At 39.8% G+C, this 20,402-nt stretch overlaps 1 protein-coding gene across 4 annotated transcripts; it reads left to right on the forward strand.

The window, feature by feature from the left end:
- Positions 1 to 9,905: 9,905 nt before the first annotated feature.
- Positions 9,906 to 19,943, forward strand: LOC137740183 (uncharacterized). Of its 4 annotated transcripts, none has more exons than XM_068480006.1 (6): positions 9,906 to 10,106; positions 10,221 to 10,354; positions 12,273 to 12,531; positions 12,986 to 13,076; positions 19,517 to 19,583; positions 19,665 to 19,943. In XM_068480006.1, exons 1-6 carry the CDS (start codon positions 10,037 to 10,039, stop codon positions 19,716 to 19,718), a joined length of 675 nt encoding a protein of 224 aa, XP_068336107.1. In that variant the 5' UTR covers positions 9,906 to 10,036; the 3' UTR covers positions 19,719 to 19,943. The 4 variants fall into 4 exon arrangements, with proteins under 4 accessions (XP_068336107.1, XP_068336110.1, XP_068336108.1 ...); XM_068480009.1 differs by having other exon boundaries at positions 9,991 to 10,106; positions 10,294 to 10,354; positions 12,278 to 12,531; XM_068480007.1 differs by having other exon boundaries at positions 9,993 to 10,106; positions 10,294 to 10,354.
- The last annotated feature ends 459 nt before the right edge of the window (positions 19,944 to 20,402 follow it).

Raw genomic sequence — 20,402 nt, forward strand, 5'->3', positions numbered from 1 at the left:
AGCCATGGGACTCGACTTCCATATCTTCAAAGAAAAACTTGAAGTTGTAGCCTTTAACATTTCCAAGGTCCCATCCACTTGGAATTGCATCACAATTTTCACAACCCTCACAACAACGATCAAATATTGGAGGAAGATCTAGATTGAGACTTCCATCTATTGGTAGTTGCGACATGTTGGTGTTGTTACAAAGTCACCCTTGGATCGAGCTGACATTCTAATACCAACTAATGCAGGGCGCAACCGATAGAAACGAAATAAAATGACAGACATAATGGATAGGTAGGGTCCACTATCTCCTAGTGCGAGGAGAGGCCTGAAAACCCTATAAACTTTGGTTCTAGTACTAGCCTACAACGTAGACACTAGAAAGAACAAAGTAGCAGACTCTTACAAAGAGAAAGGCACATAAAACGAGTTTACAACTCAAATATCAATATGATAATTCAAACAAGTTCTCCCATTTTCTTTACAAATACATGAATTTATAGATGCTCAAACCCCCTCTTAATAATTACTGATACATGCATCATAGTTCATGCATCATTACTAAAGTTAATGAACTCATTAATATTAACCCTACTTAATCTACCCCACTAACATATATTTTTTACATTAAATAAAGATTGAATTATTACATAAAATTCATTACTTCAGAACTCTTGTATTACATGTATATTGGCTGAATTTCAAAAGCCAAATGTATTGAATCTTCCGATGATCTTATTTCATGTCCTGCATCACTGACATGGGCATGTCTTCCAGGATTTATTGAATCAAACAGCTGAGATCAAATATAATTAAATCTAACGGTAAAAAAATGATCTGATGGCCAAAATTCAAATACAACGACTAAAATAATTCACCCAAATTTAGTGATTTTTCAATATTTATCGAAATTTAAATATTTTTAACTTAAAATGTTCATAAAATTAAATTATGATTGTCACATCCCGGCCTGGGGCAGAACCACTTCCTGGGCCTGACTCCACCATAGCACCATACTGTCCGCTTTGGGCTTACCATTCCCTCACGGTTTTGTTTTTGGGAACTCACGAGCAACTTCCCAGTGGGTCACCTATCATGGGATTGCTCTAGCCCCCTTCTTACTTAACTTCGGAGTTCCAATGGAACCTGAAGCCAGTGAGCTCCCAAAAGGCCTCGTGCAAGGTAGGGATGGGAATATACATATAAAGATCACTCCCTTGGCCGATGTAGGATGTCACAATCCACCCCCCTTAGGGGCCCAACGTCCTTATCGGCACACCACGGCCAGGGTTAGGCTCTGATACCAAATTGTCACATCCCGGTTCGAGACGAATCACTTCCCGGGCCCGCTCCACCACCATAGCACGATATTGTCCGCCTTGGGCCCCAACCACGCCCTCACGGTTTTGCTTTTGGGAACTCACACGAGAACTTCCCGATGAGTCACCCATCCTGGGAGTGCTCTCGTGCGCTACTCGCTTAACTTCGGAGTTCCCATGGAACTCGAAGCCAGTGAGCTCCCAAAAGGCCTCGTGCTAGGTAGAGATGAGAATATACATTTAAGAATCACTCCCCTGGGCGATGTGGGATGTCACAATGATAGTTTACATTTTTTATTTTTATTTTTTTGAAATTACTTTAAAAGAAAAAATTTAGCCTAAATTTATTCTTTAATAATCTTAAACTAAAAAATTTAGGCCAGATGGGTTAGAGTAGAAAAGCTGTTTCTGGGCTAAAGCCTAAATTTTCTGGACAAAAAATTTTAGGTTTTAGCCCAAGAGTTGGAGATGATCTAACTATGGTTACCAATGAAAAATTAATAGTTTCTTAAGACTTGATGAGGAAAGAGATTTTGTTAAAAAAATGAGGAAAGAGATAAATAAATTTAAAAAATTATATTTTAATTTATGCATAATTACTGTTCAGCTTCTTCCTCAAACCTGCAACACATCAAAATTTGATAGCCTCTGTTTTCTTCTGCTCCTTCTAGAACCCATTAACTGTCCCATCTTCTTTCCCAAACTTGGAACCCATTATGCTCTCCATCTCCTCCTCCCATGTTTGATTATCTTCTACGCAAAACAATGTCCAGAGAGAGGTGGGATGGGGGAACAAGAAAGAGAGGCTGAAGGGAATAAAATAGCTGGCGGCAAGGAGGTGAGATGGCTGCTGTCGGCGGAAGGACGGGATTGGGTTTATGTGACTTGAAATTATTTATTTAGTTTTGTAAATCTTTTAAAATTAAGATTGACCATTTAACATTTATGAATTTAAATTTATGACTCTTTATTTCCAGAGAAAGAAAGGTTGAGGAGGAGACGAGAGAGAAAAGGCAAGAGGGTGGGTTTACCAACGGCAGAGCAGGGTGATTGTAGTGATGGTGCAGCCTCCTTGATTGTTGGTTTTTCTATTTTTGAAGTTTATTTAGTTCTTTAAATGCCTTGTACAATTTAATAGATGAGCCTTTAATATAAATATTAACTGTAGTTAATAAAAAGACACATGGCAGTCTAAGAGGAGGTTGGTGAGCATCCACTTTAGTTAATGGTGATGAGCACAAAGGAAAAGGATCCAACAAAGATTCTTTTCCTGATGATCCTAAAGATTCCGTGATCGTGATCATTCATCGTACATCGTGCGGTTAGAAATCAATTTAAATTTTAAAATTTAAAATTAAATATAAATAGTACATAATGAAAACTGACTGTACGATGTATAATGAACAGTCACGATCACGGGATCCCTAGGAAAAGGATTCAGTGAGGATCCTTGCCGAGCACAAATACTCTCAAGAAGGCATGTTTCCATCACAATGAAAAATTGCTCGTCATATTGTAAACATTTTTTGTTTTTTACTTATAATGTCACATCTTGGCCTGAGGCAGATCACGAGCAACTTCCCAGTGGGTCACCCATCATGGGATTGCTCTAGCCCCCTTCTCGCTTAACTTCAGAGTTCCTACGGAACTCGAAGCTAGTGAGCTCCCAAAAGGCCTCGTGCTAGGTAGGGATGAGAATATACATATAAGGATCACTCCCCTGGGCGATGTGGGATGTCACAATCCACCCCCCTTAGGGGCCCGACATCCTTGTCGGCACACACGCGGCCAGGGTTAGGCTCTGATACCAAATTGTCACATCCCGGCCCGGGGCGGATCACTTCCCGGGTCCGCTCCACCATCGTAACACGATATTGTCCGCTTTGGGCTTACCATTCCCTCACGGTTTTGTTTTTGGGAACTCACGAGCAACTTCCCAATGGGTCACCCATCACGGGATTGCTCTAGCCCCATTCTCGCTTAACTTCGGAGTTCTTACGGAACTCGAAGCCAGTGAGCTTCCAAAAGGCCTCGTGCTAGGTAGGGATGAGAATATACATATAAGGATCACTCCCCTGGCGATGTGGGATGTCACATATAATCTAACAACTATGATAAAATGAGATTAAATCTAATAGTTAAAAAAAGATTTGACACCTCAAAATTAAATCTAACGTCTAAAATAATTTAAGAAAATTATTTAAATAAATTTTAACTTAAAATTTTATAAATACTTATGTATTTGTATTTTTTTTAATTACTTATTGGAATTTAAATATTTTTAGACTAAAATGTTCATAAAAATAAATTAAGATAATCTACATAAATTTTATTTTTAAAAAAAAGTTACTGAAAATAAAAAGTTAGGCTAAAATCATTATTCAATCATCATGAGCTAAAATTTTAAGCCACAAGAGTTAGAGGAGAAAAATAGTTTCTGGCTTATGGCTTAAAATTTTCTAGTTTAAATTTTTAAGCTTTATCCTCAAGGGTTAGAGATGGTCAAAGTGTGGAGGAAAAAAATATCCTAAAATTTATGGAGTTGCCAAGTGGACTTTTTTCTTGAAGCAGACAAGAAAGCCCTCATTAAATTGATGAGGCCCGATTTAATCCACACACAATTCAACATCTTTGAAGACATGAGTAGCCTAATATGACGTCTCCTGCCATGGTAGTGGGAAAAGTTAAATGCATTAAAGATAGGATTAATTACCAAATCCTCTTTAATACTCTCCTAATTGAAGATCAACACAAATAGGGAGGAATCCCAATCTTATGGAAGAAAGAAAACTATCCATCCTCAAGAGGAACAGGTTGTCCTTCAGATGCATAGTTAGGGGCAATTGTGAGACGAAGTTGGATCAGACAGAGCAACAGTGTCACCATTATCCTATTCTGAGGCAATAGAGAAAGTTCGAGCGTCTCCCTTGGAATGACCATGCTTGTTCCGTGAGACACGAGATCTTATCCGTGGAATCAATCAAATCTTCTATATGTCTTGGAGTTCCTACAATCTAGGAATTGGCGTGCGTTGCAAGTAATCACACTCCTAAGAGGGCACAATATCTACTTGTAGATATCTTCTAGGATTCTCTCGATTTAGTACAAGGATTCTATCCTGAAAAATGTCTATCTCCCGGTTAGTATAAATACACTCGCCTAGTATTTGTCTTTGGTAACGCACTGCAATTCTTTTACCCACTACTTGAATCTAAAACTACTTGCTAACTTGACTGTCGGAGAGCCTTTGAACGGCACACACCCCCGACCTTAGGTTTGCTCACGGTTGTTATCTGTTTCGCATGTTGCTCGGATGTGCTTCCACCATCAGCGAGAGTGCACAAATTTGGTTCCAACATATATTGCACTCACGAGTGTGATTCCTATATAATATATGACAATAGAGAGGAGATAATTAATCATAAAAAATAGAGGGAAAAAAATAGACGAGTCTCATACTTTATATAGAAAATTTACATATCTAACTCACATTACCATGAAAATAGTGTACGAATGAACTTGTAGTGTCTTTCTTATAGATTGACATCACACTCACCTAATTAGATATGGATGACCTAATGGGAGAGAGATTAGGCTCATTGTATATGTAATCGTTATTTAGATGAGTCGAACAAAAGACGTCTAACTTACAAATCATACTATGGACGAATTGTATCAAAAGCATTTCTATGTGCCCAAATTTAGGGTGGTAAAATGTAAAAACTGTTGTGACTTATGTTTTAATACATATTGTGATTGTGTAAATCCTAAGTAGAGATAGATTAGGAATCCTTTGGGATCTAGAAGATCTTTCCTAATAGACTTTGTATTATTTGGAGAGCAAGTTTCTCTCCTTTTTATTACTATAAATAAAGCCACAAGGACCGGGGAATTAACACACAATTCCTCAAGCCTATTCTCCATTCTCTATCTCTCTATGCAGCACCCCTCAGTTAAACTTAGGCCACAACACATTATCAGCATGCTCTTCGCATTGTGCTAAAGAGAATTTATTCATCTTCAATCAGGGGAGTATTACGTTTCAATTATTTTAATCGACTAAATTTTGATTTTATTGAATTCATATACTTTTACTGATTCAATTTATTTATTTTCTTGTGTTGAACATGATACAAGTTTTGAAATTAACAAGCTCATGGCTCACCACCCAGATTATCTGATCGAATCTATTTGATTGGATAAGTTGGAGAATTTACATCGAAAACTTTCGATGGATATTGCATGTCGGTTGGGTTTTGAAGTTGAACATCAAGTACCCCATGTTTATACCCAGAACGACCTAGCAGAAGCATTCATTAAATGCCTTCAAATGACTGTGCGATCGTTGGTCATACGTACCAAGTTATCGATCTCTGCTTAGGGCCATGCAATATTGCAAGTAACCATGTTGGTCCACATGAGGCCCGTCACAACCCAACCTTATAAAGCGCGTGTTAGTTGGTTACCAGATACGAACCTGACATATCCCATATGCGCGTCTTTGGTTGTGTGGTTTATGTGCCATTTGCGCCACCCTTACGTACAAAAGAAAAAAAAGGGTCCTCAGGGAAGGATGGGAATCTATATCAGTTATGATTATCATTCCAATATTTGTTACTTAGAACCTTTGACAAGCGATCTCTTTATGCTTGTTTTGCGGATTATCACTTTTATGAAACAGTCTTCCTATCGTTAAGTGGAGATAAGAATGTCAACATTTTGACAGAACGACGTGAATTATCATGGCCGTCCCCACTATGTCTCATCTCAATCCTAATCTAGATTGTCAAAGTATAACCAGACACTTCCTCTGATGAAGTAAAAAGTGACAAGATCACATATACTAGCTGCAAATATGCTTGCAAAGATATGTACCAAATGTACGACGGACCTTCATCCTGAAAGCAGGAACACCATTATTGTGGTCGACCCTCGTACATTGGCGGCTAGCCAATCAATTTGTCTTGCACTAGAAGTGTGGTAGATCACTCGGTTCGAGGATTCACTTCCCCCAAATTGGAGGAACATGACATGAACAAATCCGCCCCTTGATCACTGTCTCAGTCTTTTCCATCTCATGAGATTAAATCCGGATTACTCCCAATATCTGAAGTTCTTGGTCCAATATACTAGTTTGGATGAGATATGGAATTGGAATAAGATTATCGTAGTTGATATTTCATTTATATGGTAACTACCGACATAAATGAAAAACGACAATAACGAATCGCGTTCTGTTGATTAATGTCAACGTAGAACTGATTGGTCAACTAGAGGAATCAATTGATGATGAATGAGATGAATGAAATAGTGCGATATGATGCCTTGTGGCGTAAGTTTTCTCTTATATGCCATGTGTTTGATTGCAGCATTACAAACATGGTTGTAGTATCTCTGGGACCCTGATACGACACATGTGACATCCCACATCGCCCAGGGGAGTGATCCTTATATGTATATTCCTATCCTTACCTAGCACGAGGCCTTTTGGGAGCTCACTGGCTTCGGGTTCCATGGGAACTCCGAAGTTAAGCGAGTAGCGTGCGAGAGCACTCCCAGGATAGGTGACCCATCGGGAAGTTCTCGTGTGAGTTCCCAAAAACAAAATCGTGAGGGCGTGGTCGAGGCCCAAAGCGGACAATATCGTGCTACGGTGGTGGAGCGAGCCCGGGAAGTGGTCCCCCCCGGGTCGGGATATGACAATTTGGTATCAGAGCCTAACCCTGGCCGCGTGTGTGCCGACGAGGACGTCGGGCCTCTAAGGGGGGTGGATTGTGACATCCCACATCGCCCAGGGGAGTGATCCTTATATGTATATTCCCATCCCTACCTAGCACGAGGCATTTTGGGAGCTCACTGGCTTCGGGTTCCATGGGAACTCCGAAGTTAAGCGAGTAGCGCGCGAGAGCACTCCCAGGATGGGTGACCCATCGGGAAGTTCTTGTGTGAGTTCCCAAAAACAAAATTGTGAGGGCGTGGTCGGGGCCCAAAACGGACAATATCGTGTTACGGCGGTGGAGCGAGCCCGGGAAGTGGTCCCCCCCGGGCCAGGATGTGACATCCCACATCGCCAGGGGAGTGATCCTTATATGTATATTCCCATCCCTACCTAGCACGAGGCCTTTTGGGAGCTCACTGGCTTCGGGTTCCATGGGAACTCCGAAGTTAAGCGAGTAGCGCGCGAGAGCACTCCCAGGATGGGTGACCCATCGGGAAGTTCTCGTGTGAGTTCCCAAAAACAAAACCGTGAGGGCGTGGTCGGGGCCCAAAGCAGACAATATTGTGCTACGGCGGTGGAGCGGGCCCGGGAAGTGGGCATTCCGGGCCGGGATGTGACAACACCTACATGGAGTTTCCAAAAGACTTACATGTATTGATTCAAATAGTTCTAGATCACAAGAACACCCTCTCGGTTCTCAAGAGGCCTTCACTTTGCGGATGCAGAATTATCTGGGCGGATGTGGTATACCCGTTTAAGTGAATATTTGATCAGTTAGGGATATATTCCCTTCATGTACAAAATCCGAAATGGCTAGAGTTGAGAAAACTAATTTGCATCTAAAGTCGGACTTTAAAATGAATGATCTTGGGAAAACTTGACATTACTTTGACCTGAAGTTTCGAGCTAGTTCTAATGGTATTCTGGTTCACCACTCGAACTAGACCCAGAAGGTGTTATGTCCGAGTATACCCTGTTGTTTGTATACTAGATGCAAATGAGACATTTACAGAGGATATGGAGCATAAGGTTCCATATTTGAACGTGAGGTAACCATATCTATGTACAATTAGCATTTGTTGTACTGAGCTCAATGCACTAGATCAGACATCTTATATGCTGATAATCTTTTGGCATAAAGCAGCACTGCGCCTACACGCTACCATCAAATTGGTGTTAAAGATGTTTTTTCATTACTACATTGTGGGATTCGCTAGATTAGACCCCTTTGATCTTTGGAATGATGCCTACCTTGTGGGATTCGTCAAATCAGACTATCTATATGACCGCACAAGGTATATTCCCGAATGGTTATGTCTTTACCATTAAGGAACACTGCAATATCTTGGAGGTCAACCAGATTGACCTTTGTTGCGAAACCTTTGAATCGTTCCAAGAGTCATTGTACATCATCAGGTGAAAGATATGGTCGAGAACTCTTGTTGAGCATATTAGAACTCCTTGCAATTTTCATCCCTCGTTAAGTCCCAATAACGATGCATGAAGACAAAGCTGTATGTATCGACCAAATTATGATACATCTCAACAAGTCAACGCCAAGCATATTATGTCTATATCAGCATGAGCATCAGAAGATTGAAGTCAAGCAGTCCGATCCCAGACAACCTTGCCGACGTCACCGTCGAAGTCTACCTTCCAAAAGCTTGTCCAAGGAATTGGTATGCGTAACTTTCTCACTTACGATGCTTCTAGTTTCATTTGGAAGTTTTGCCAAACTTAGGGGAAGCATCTAGAAGTATACTCACTTGACCTTAATGTACTCTTTTTCCATGCGATTAGGAGCATTTTTCCCGTTGGGTTTTTGCTATCTGACTAGGTTTTAATGAGGCACCCATCTTGGGTTGGTCATACCCTTGTGTACGTTCTACTTGCGTCCCGAAGATGTATAGTTTTAACTTAATGCAACTTCTCACTTTTCTCATTTGACAACGGGATTTTGTCCCACCATGGGTTTTGCCATAGTAAGTTTTGTGAGTTTTACCATCCATGCATTCTTCTGTTTGTTTTGAGACTTGCATTCATTATTTGTGCCGGCTAGATGAGACGACTTCATCAATTGCTTCTACATTTGCTTGAAGATTTGATGCGCTATCTACTTGACTATTTGCACACTTAAGGGCTGTGGCATATGTTCTAATACATATTGTGAATGTGTAAATCCTAAGTAAAGATAGATTAGGAATCCTTTGGGTAAATCCTAAGTAGAGATAGATTATGAATCCTTTGGGATCTAGAAGATCTTTCCTAATAGGCTTTGTATTACTTGGAGAGCAAGTTTCTCTCGTCCTTATTACTATAAATAAAGGCCTAAGGACTCAAGAATTAACACACAATTCTTCAAGCCTATTCTTCATTATCTTTCTCTCTATGCCGTACTCCTCAATTAAATATACGTCACAAAAAAGGGTAAGTTAGGGAACACAAGTCCAAGCCCTATTTTTAACGTTTTTTACAAGCAAGGAGGATCCTCTCCGGATGCTCTTGTGAGGATCCTGAGGATCCTCAAATCGTATCCGTTCATCGTATATCGTGAAATCAGTTTTCGTCAGGTACTATTTATAAAAATTTAAAATAAAAATATTTAAAATGATTTTTGACCGCACGATGTATGATGAATAGATATGATTTGAAGATCTCCAGGATCCTTATTCTTTTACAAGTCCAAGCCCTTTGGATTATGTAATGAGTATGATTCTTTTCCTTTCTATTCTCATCCTTTTACATTGTTTTTTTGTCTTATTATCTTTATAAAAAATCAATATAAAATGATAATGTGGTTAAATCGTAGCGGTTGAAATAGGAGAAGAGAGAAGCAAACAGGAATTAGGAGGGGAGAGATTCTCCTCCATTATGTAAACTTTCCATCTCAGTCGTACGTTTTTTCTTCCGCTTCCCAATAATTGTCATTCGCCATCGAAGAACCAGAAGAAGGGAAACTCGAACAATCCAAAGGGCCATCCCTTCTGGGCTTGTTTGCTTCAGGAAGTGTATGCCTTTGGATTTCGATATCAGGAATGAAAGCAAGAGACTGATATCAAAGAAGAAATATTTTCTCACAGGTCAGTCGCTGTTCATCAAATATTCTTTTATTTTTTTCTTTCCATCTTTTGTTTTTGATTAGTTTCAATCGTTGGGTTGAGACCCATGCGTTACCTTCTTCTTTGGATTCTCAGGAGGGGCTCTCTGGTTTTCTTTCCTGCAATCTGTTTTCCATCGGATTTTGTTGCTGATTTTACATTTTCCTAGGAAAATCCTTGGAGTAGATCTGATTTTGCTTTCTGGGTCTTCCTTGCATTGCATGCATGGGGTAAGTTTTCTGAATCCTTTTCTGGATTTGGTAATTCCATTGGATTGAGTGGTTTAATGGGATTTCTGGGGTTTCTCCATTTTTATTATTTTTGTGAGTTAATTAGATACTGTTGTACTTGATTTGATTGGGATGCGAGGAAGAGTAAATGGATTGCATTGTTGCGTCGAAAATTGATGAATCGGAATTGGGATTTTGGGTTTTATACTGGCATTTTAGTTTTAGGAATTTCACCAACTTATTATGATTGTATGTGGTTAAGTAAGGTTAAAAATCTTTTCAGACTGTATTCAATTTAGGTTTTAATTTTAAATGAGTCTGTCAAACTCTAGTAGTATTCAATCTTGATTTTTAAGGAGTCTGAAAATCTGGTGGTATTCAATCCCGAGTTCTTAAAATGTTTCAAAATCTGGTTGTATTTAAAATTCAGTGAATTTGTAGGAATCTAGGAGTTGGAGGATTTTGGTGGATTCTAGAGTAGAAAATAGAAATAAGAAAAGCCCTCACAAATCATGCCTCTACGGCTCTACCCTAAGATTTCATTGTGATTCCTTCCTCTATAAAATACGAGCAGACTTGGATATGAACGAACTCTTCTTCTAAGCAGACATGTAGTGGTAACACGTCCAGAAATATGCAAACTTCTTTTTCAATTTCTGTCTTCTTTGTACGGCCAAATCTTTATCTTGTTTCTCTTCAAGGAAGACAACCAGTAATCAGCAATTTTCTTGTCTTCTACTCATGGCCAATTTTGTTTATTATTTGTTTTAGAGAACCCTAAAATCCCAATTTAACTCAATCAATTTCTAATCATCAATTTCCTTGCCTGATCTTTTTTTGTATTCAATTTCCTTGCCTGATCTTGGTATGCCATAATCACCCATATACATGTTGTACTTGGCAATACCACTCCCCTTCATCACTGTACAAATCTTCCTTTCTTGTCTGCTTTCCTTTTGGCATCCTCGTTGTGACTTTTGGAGACACTTATTTACTTGATAGGATCCTCCATAAATGCTATAAAAGCTTCATTAATATCCACTAAACTTCATAACAAAATCCATATAAAATTTCTTAAAATTTCATGTGGAGTCTATGTGAATCCATTAAAATTCATGTGGAGTCTATATGAATCCATTAAAATTCATAGACTTCAATTCTGTTAAAATACATCGAAATTTCAATTGAGTACACCCCTCTTAGTCTTTTGTGAAAACAGAAACACATGGCAATTGGGAATTTATACAGTTGGACTCGATAAAAAAAATATCAATAGTTGAATTCAGTTAGATTAAAGTCAATCCAATCAGATGCCAATCGGCAAAGATTTAACATCTCTTTGGTCATTGGATGTTGATTGATTGACTATATTTGGATCATATCTAATAGAGCCATTGCATAATGTTTCTTTCGTTGAATTGGCTTTTGGAATTTGGCTGTAAGCATATTCTGATTAAGAGTTTTAGCAAAGTACTATTGGCTAGTACTGATACCAGGAGCTGGAGTTATGTCAGTGCGATGGAATCATGTTCTTTTTTGCTTATTTTGAGCCCCTTTTAATTATCGTCAAGGACATTTTTCTGTTCAGTGTTCACCTCACACTATAGATTTGTATTGACAATGCCAGTTCTTATCATTTTGAAGGGAAAAAAAAGATCTTTTTTTTTTTTTTTTTTTTTTTTTTTTTTTTTTTTTTAAATTTAAATTTAAATTTTTTTATCTTTTCCTTTTCTAGTTGTGTTTGGAGAAACTTTCTTGGGGTGATGTTTTGCGAATTTATCGTGGGGACTTTGACTAGGGTCCTGTAGTTTTTACCGTATTGTACAGGTTTGGTTTTATGTTTAGTTAGTATTGTTGGTGTTGTTAAATTTTAGAATTATTTTTTATTTCTAACAGAATGAGATGTGGTTTGTAACAGAGCAGTGGTTGTCTAGCATGCCATAGTAAGACCGCACTGAAAACTTCAGTGAATGAGCCACCAAAAGGGTTATTAAACGAAGGTCAGACTGTAAAGAAACCAAGCATATCAGAGGATTTTTGGACCACCAGCACGTGGGATATGGACAACAGTGCAGTTCAATCCCAGGGAAGCATCTCATCAATCAGCACAAACCAGATCCTTGATCCGCATGGTGGCTCTGGCAGCAGTAGCACCCCTGCCGAATTTGTAAATCATGGCAAGTTTTTTATTTATTTGTTCTTCTTATGGTTTTATCAATTTCTGGGAATTTTATGTTCAAATTTCTGAGATAGTTTCTGCACGTTGGAAATTTGTTTAATGACTCACTATCAGGTGGGTCTTATACGGACTCCTCATGGACATTCCAAAGGACTGAGCTGCTTTGGCAGTATCATTACCTGTAATGGAGTCAAATAATTATGTGTTACTGGTAGCCCGTTTCTCAAATTTTTCTGAACTTTTGCCTACCAAATTTCATTGCAGATGTGATCTTGGAAGGTTTTATTTACAGTCACTGTACTTTCTATGATTTCAAGAATGGTTTAACACTGTTGTTCTTGTCAGTTTTTGTATCTTGCTATCACATGTTTTTTTTTTTTTTTTTTTTTTGCTTTGACAAATGTGTGTGTGGAGCCTTGTTAAAGTTATATTACATGGTATCTGTGGTGCAGGTCTTCTTCTCTGGAGCCAGACTAGGCACCTTTGGATAGGGAATAAAAAGTCTGACAGCCCGTCAAAGAAAATTCAAGAACCCAAATTAAGGTAGGTTGCTGCTTCTATTCTTTGTCGACTCAAACTTATTGTACCTTTTATGTTTTTTTTTATTTTTTATTATTATTATTATTATTATTATTATTATTTTTTAAATGAGGAAATATATTGAAAGAGAGAACAAGTACAAGTGGAGTCATAGAAGAATCTGATCCCAGCTAGGGATACATAGTGATACCAACCATACAGAGAAAGTAAATCTCAGGAAGAGAAGATAACACTAGCTACAAAAAGCCATTAAGGCATACAAAAAATAGAGGATGGCAATGGAGTGGCCACCTTCAGACTACCAATGACTGAGGACACGGGAGTCCATCACGTGAAAGTACCAGAACCAAAGATGGAGGGTGGCGTTGAAGCCCATTGGAAGCGTCTCACCCTCGAGTTGGCAAGTGCAGCTGCCAAATGAGCTGCTCGATTGGACGACCTTGCTGTCCAAGTCCAAGTTACCGAAGAAAAATGAGATGCCAATCGTCGAATCTCAGCGATAATGGGGTAAATTCACCATATCTTGCTGTGAGAAGGACAATTGATGGCCTCCATGACCACCATAGAATCACTCTCAATCATAGCATGCTGGAAGTTTTTTGTTGAAGCTAGTTTCATCCTTGTTAATATTGCTTCAACTTTAACCTCTTCAACTGAAGCTCTCTTCAAGAAACTGGATTCACCACAAGTGAGTTCACCACTAGAATTTCGAATAACAACTCCCACTCCAACTTCCATTGTGGAAGAGTTCCAAGCCCCATCAATGTTAACCTTTACGTATGGGTCCACTGAAGGGATCCACCTATGAATAGAATGGTCCTCTGGACTAACAATTGATGGGAGCCTGGTGTGTATTTGTTATGTCATTGTACATACTCTTACATCTTGCTAAGATAGAGATGGGGTTGGGAGCCACCTTCTTGAAAACTGCATGACATTGTTCTTTCCAAATCGCCCAGCATATCACCCCAATATATAACCAGATAGCATCCCTTGAAGATGCAGATCCCATCGTAGCCATGCATAGAAGCCAGCGATCAAGAGAGGTAATTGCTTGATTATTGGGGCGATAACATAAGTGAGAGCCGTACCACACATAGTGCACCCACGGGCACTTGAGAACTATATGTTCTAAGGTTTCATCCTCTGTACCACAAAATGAACATCTAGGGTCCATGCCAATGTGTCAAGAGAAGAGGTTGTGTTTTGTAGGAATGGCATTTGAAATAGCTCTCCATAGAAAGTAGTTGATTTTTGGTATTGCCGTCATACTCCATATTAACTTCCATAGTTTCGGATCCACTTGGTGGGATTGGTGAGGGTTAATACTAGGAGGCTCGCTAGCATGCTTTGACATTGCCCAATGATAACCTTCGAATCAAATATTGCCCATTTCGATTCCAAGGCCATACCAACCTGTCAAATTCACTAATATTGTGCAAGGGTATGGTTAAAATGAGCTCAATATCATGAGTTGATAAAATATGCACAATCTCCTCCCAATTCCACATTCTCCTCTCTTTGTTAATCAACAACTCTACCATGGTTGGAATAGGTCTAGGGACAATCATGGAGGGAGTAAGGCATGATTGCTCCAAACGAGGTAGCTAGTTGTCTCGCCATATTCTTATCTTGGTGCCATCACCTACCTGCCATTTAGAGCCACCGTGCCATATCTCCCAACCATGTAACAAGCTGTTCCATGCCTATGAGGGTCGTGCTCCTCTAGTAGCCGAAAGAAAATCCCCATTACGAAAATAACGGGCTTTCAAAACCCGAACCCATAAAGCATTAGGATTTTCCCACAACCTCCAGCATTGCTTGGCAAGAAGAGCATTGTTGAAGTGTTCCAAGTCTCTAAAGCCCATGCCCCCTTTATCCTTGGCCACAAAAAGATCCTTCCAAGCTTTCCAATGCATTTTATTCTCTGTTTCGGATTCACCCCACCAAAAGTTGCTCAAGGCTCCATTCAAAAAGTTGCAAGTGGCCACAGGGAACTTGAAACATGACATAGGATACGTAGGGATTGCTAGTGCTATAGACTTTAGTAGGACTTTTCTTCCTGCCATTGTGAGTCTTAGCTTTCCACCCTTGTATTTTGCTAAGGACTTTATCTTGGACTTAGGTTAGTGCATCGTGTTAAGACCTCCCCCATACTGATGGGATGCCAAGGTAACGCCCAGGGTCCTCGGAATGAGCAATTTTGAATAAAGAGTAGACCAATGAGGTAACTTTGGAAGGGCAATTTTGGTTGAGGAAGATGGAAGATTTTGTGTAATTAATTCTTTGCCCAGATACATGACAATAGTTCTCCAAAATGTTCATAAGAATCCTACAGTTCAGCTCATTTGCTTGGATGAAAAAGAGTCATCGGCAAACAATAAGTGGGAAATAATTGGTCCGCTACAAGTAATCTTGACTCCCTGCAATGAACCACGATTAGTAGCACAAACAATGTTTTGGGACAATACTTCACTCACGAGGAGGAATAGGTAGGGTGATAAAGGGTCCCCTTGCCTAAGACCTCTTGTAGGAACAAAATAGTTCCTTAGTTGCCCATTGATCACCACCGAGAAAGAGATAGTAGTCACATAGCCCATGACTAACCGAATCTACGCCCCATTAAAGCCCATCCTCACCATCATTTCCTCCAAAAAAATCCCATTCCACCTCGTCATACGCTTTGTGCATATCAAGTTTAAGGCCCAGTTCATGCTTTCCACCCTTCTTCTTCAACTTGAGGTAGTGAAAAACCTCATGGGCTATTAACAAATTATCTTGTATTTGGCAGTTAGGGACAAAGGCATTTGGTGATAAGACACAAGTTCAGGGAGGATGGTTTTCAATCTGTTTGAAAGTATCTTGGATAGAATCTTGTAAGAGTTATTGCAAAGGCTAATGGGGCGATACCGGCTAGTATTTTCAGGATTGGGAACTTTGGGAATAAGGGCAATATGTGTTTTATTAATATGGTTCAACATGATAGAACACCTGGAGAAATCAACTGTTGTGTTAACAATAGTGTCATTAATAGTTTCCCAAAAATGATGATAAAAGAGCCCCGGAAAGCAGTCCGGTCCAGGAGCCTTCAAAGAACCCAGCTGAAAAGTTGCTCCTTTAACTTCTTCGTCTGTAAAAGGAGAACACAAAATCTGATTTATGTTGTTTGTTACCAATGGTTGAATGCAATCAAAGACTGGACCCAATCTCTAGAACCATCAGAAGAGTAAAGACTCTTATAAAATGCTTCAAAGGTATTCCTAATTGCAACATTGTTCTCTGCCCATACCCTTTTGTCGCTAGCAATACGAGTGATTCGGTTCCGACTTTTTTGTTTTTGTTGAAAGGTGAAAGAAACGGGTATTTACATCGCCTTCCTTTAGCCATTGAATTCGGGAGCGTTGTTTCCAATATGTCTCTTCATGAGTCCAAATATCAGACAGTTGAGCATTAATTTCCATCTCTCTCTGATCATTGATGGTGTTGCTTGCCTGTATGTGATTGAGCTTAGCTAGCAACTCTACTGCTTTCTTTCTCTCATTTGAGAATTTCGCCTTGCTCCAATGGACCAGACATTTCCGACATTGGCTCAAAGAGGAATTCCAACGCTGCAAGTTTCCCTTTCCATTACCTTCATCCCACCCTTGCTCGACAATCTTCTTACAATCAGGATCGTCCACCCAAAAAGCTTCAAACTTGAACAACTTTTTGGTTTTTGGGGTATGTCACAGAGTATCAAGAAAAATTGGGTTGTGGTCGGAACCGATACGTTGGGCATGATAAACTGTAGAGTCGAGCCATAGATCGATCCATGCTTCATTAACAAGGAACCGGTCTAACCGTTCTTGTAAAATTGTAACACCATCCTCCTTTCGTGCCCATGTGAATTTGGGTCCACTAAATCCCAAATCCAAGAGGTCATTATTTTCAACAAAATCACGGAGATACCAGATTCTACTAGGACTCCAAGGGCTTCCACCCTCCTTTTTCATGATGCCAAACCAATTGATTGAGATCTCATACCACCATCCAAGGACCACAAATACTTCTTCCCATGTTCATAACTGATGCCCAGAAAGAGGCTTTGTCCACTTGGTGAGGCGGACCATAGAAATAAGGCACCCTGATTTGAGTACCACCAGAAGAGAAAGAGATCATTGTGTTAATAAGGAACTGGGAAGATGATAGAATTTGAACCGACATATTAGAATTCCACCAAAGATTCAATCCACCCACTACTCCAATAGGATCAACATCAATTTTGTTTTGGTCTCTCCACATTCTGCGAGATATCGATTCTCACATCATTCAGATTTCCCTCCGTCACAAAATTTGATTGTCCATCACTGAATACTGAACTTTCAAGATGGCTCCATCCTTTTCCTCTATCACGCCCTCTCCCTCTCATCCCCCTTGTATTTGACAGTCGGAGTTGTGGTCCTGGGTTAATGCTTTTGGTTTTTTTGGGCCCTTTTGTTTGGGTTTTGGGAATGGGTTTCTTTCCTTTTTTCCTAAAAGATGAGAGAGGGTTCATCGGGTTTTGGGGATTGTAGGCTTGGTAAAAGAAATGGCTTTGTAGTTGGGGTAAATGTGATATTTGGGTCATCTAGGCAATGGGTCCTAGTTTTTTGGTTTGGGGGTGGCTTTGTTTCGGTATGGGTGTTAAGAGGTAAGAGTAATGGACACGTGGGGGAGATGCTTATAGAGTTGTGTAAAACCCTAGTGGGAGAGTGGGGTTCACGGGTATCATTTGAATATGTCATTGTTGGGCTCGAGTTGGGGTGATTGGGGATTGATGTGAGAAGAGATGCATGGTTAGGATGACTAGTTGACTGCAAATTAGGGATAAGGCTGTTGATAGGATCGGTCCTTGACAGTGTGTATGTCGAAGAACCAGAGGTAACTTGGGTGGGAACATGATTTGTGAAGACATTCGGGGGTTAATGACTAGTTTTTCCTCTTTTAAGGCATCATGATTACCTATACCTTCTGCAAAGAGTCATTATGACTGGCACGCTTACCCACGCCCGTGCTATCTGCTTGAGTTAACTCGTTCGTAACGCTTGAGTCATCCCGAATCACCATCTTGCTGGTAACCGGAGGAGGAGTTTCGTCATTGATTCGATTTTTGTGGTGACCATCGTTTTCTCGTTCTGCTCGATGCCTCCAATGATTAAAGTTTAAACCATCATATTGACCACTTGACCTTTTGCCTATTTTGGTAGGAAACAACGGTGCTGAGCCCTTCACCGCCTCAACACAAATGTCTTTCCTATATGCCAGGCCTTCCTTTGTTACCAACAGACATGGTGGATATTCACATGGGTGCTCTTTCTGGTCAGTATGGCCTAGTCTTCCGCAACGATAATAGAATTTTCTCAGACCTTCGTATCTTAAGCGGATCATCGTCTTGCCTCCAAATTCTCTAGGCAACATGAATCCTATCGGAAGAGGTCTTGCTGTGTCAACCTCGACCTGCATTCGCAAGAATCCCATACCTGTGCGACACGGATCCTCCACATAAATCATTCACCCAATTCAATTGGAAATAGTTGTAGCATTTGCACTTGTCATTAGACCAAGGGGAACGCCATGACCTTGTATCCAGAATGCCGCCTTACACGGTACAATCTCATCTAGTGAGTAATTCAGAGGTCAATGTTGAACGGAAAAGACATCGTCGTTCACATACCACGGACCCTTATCGACTAATCAGTGTGCTACCTCCTTCGACTCAACTATAATCGTGTAGACATGGGGGTTGGCCCAAGCTATTTTCACATCGTCACAATGAATGACGCTTCTCCACTCCCTTCGGATGGCATTCTTGACACTACCAGCGAGTGGTTCTTTTTCTGCTATTAAGAAACTAGCCAGACTTACACCCTATCAAATATCGGAGTTGTCCTCCAAGTGAATAGTGAGATTGTCTGCCGCTTCGCCATCAGTGTTGAACGGAAAAGACATTCAAACTTACACCCTGTCTTTGTTCAAAATCTGACAACTGCAGAGTTTTTGTCTCAAACACTAGGACTAGAGAGTATCTACCATCTCCGGTGACCTCTTCACGATATGTTTAGATCAGCCAGAAAGAATTATTTTGCTCATTGGACCTCTTACTTATGTTTAACCAGATACATGTTAGACAATTGAGGACAATTTCACATTTTCATCAATGCATTGTACAAAAATAAACAAATTAAAAGCATTTTTTTCCCCAATAATGCTAGTTTTTTATTTATGAGAACACCATACAAGGATTTCTTCATTCTAAGTTTCGTTGCATGTCATAAATGGGGACCGGGAAGTTGTCCAAGCACGTTGAGTGCTTGGTTCACTGTAAAGTGTGAAGTGTAAAGTAGGCAATGGGTATTCATGAGTACCTTTCTGTACATTGTCAGCACTCATTGTCTCAGCATGGTTAAATCATTCTGCCTTTGCAGTTGGAATGCGTCATATGAAAGTTTACTTGGGAGTACAAAGCCTTTCCCTCAGCCTATCCCTCTCCCGGTGAGCCCCTGCCCCTGGCTGCCCGCTGTTATCCTTACAAACACACTATCTAATTTTTTTTCCTGGTTCCGACATTAACAGGAAATGGTAGATTTTCTCGTGGATATTTGGGAGCAAGAAGGGTTGTACGATTGAGCGGCAAAGGTACTAGAGATTTTTTAAGTAGGCTAGAAGTTGATTCAAGTGTATGTAACACTATTACAATCACTATTACTGCCTCCCAGAAAATAGGAAGCAATAGCATGGCTTGTACGTGATCAACTATCACATCATTTTGTTCTTGGATTTTAACTTCCGGGGCCTTTTAGACGCGCCCTTGTGTTGCAATTCAAACTGATTTTACAGGAATGGTTTCTTCCACTGCTCTTTGTGGCCGGTTTCGCAAGACGAAGATGACCTTTATCTACACTTCCGTTTCGTTTTCACCCTCCTCCCCCTTGCGGTATCTGCATGCTTCGGTGTTCATTTCTGTTTATATTTGGGACCTAACAAGTAAAAAGGAATACTATAGACCGTATGACTAAGTGGTTATGTTTTTTAATATATGAAAAAATATTTTTATTGAGTCCTTTTGTCCAATAAATGTTTTTCTTGGGCAAGCCTTCGTTGTATGTGATTTTCGGGGTAATTGTCAAAATGTCATTTCATTTATGATTAAAAAAAAGAATTACCGTTGTTAGCACTAAAAAAAAAATCTTATTAGCTATCCAACCAAATCGGAAATTGGATAAGCCAAATAGGTGGTACACAGGGCATTTTCAATACGAGATTCAAAATGCCTGCATTTGACTCTTTTTTTTTTTTTGCCAAAAAATGTAA

The sequence above is a fragment of the Pyrus communis genome, chromosome 7 (genome assembly GCF_963583255.1).
Source record: "Pyrus communis chromosome 7, drPyrComm1.1, whole genome shotgun sequence".
NCBI lineage: Eukaryota > Viridiplantae > Streptophyta > Magnoliopsida > Rosales > Rosaceae > Pyrus > Pyrus communis.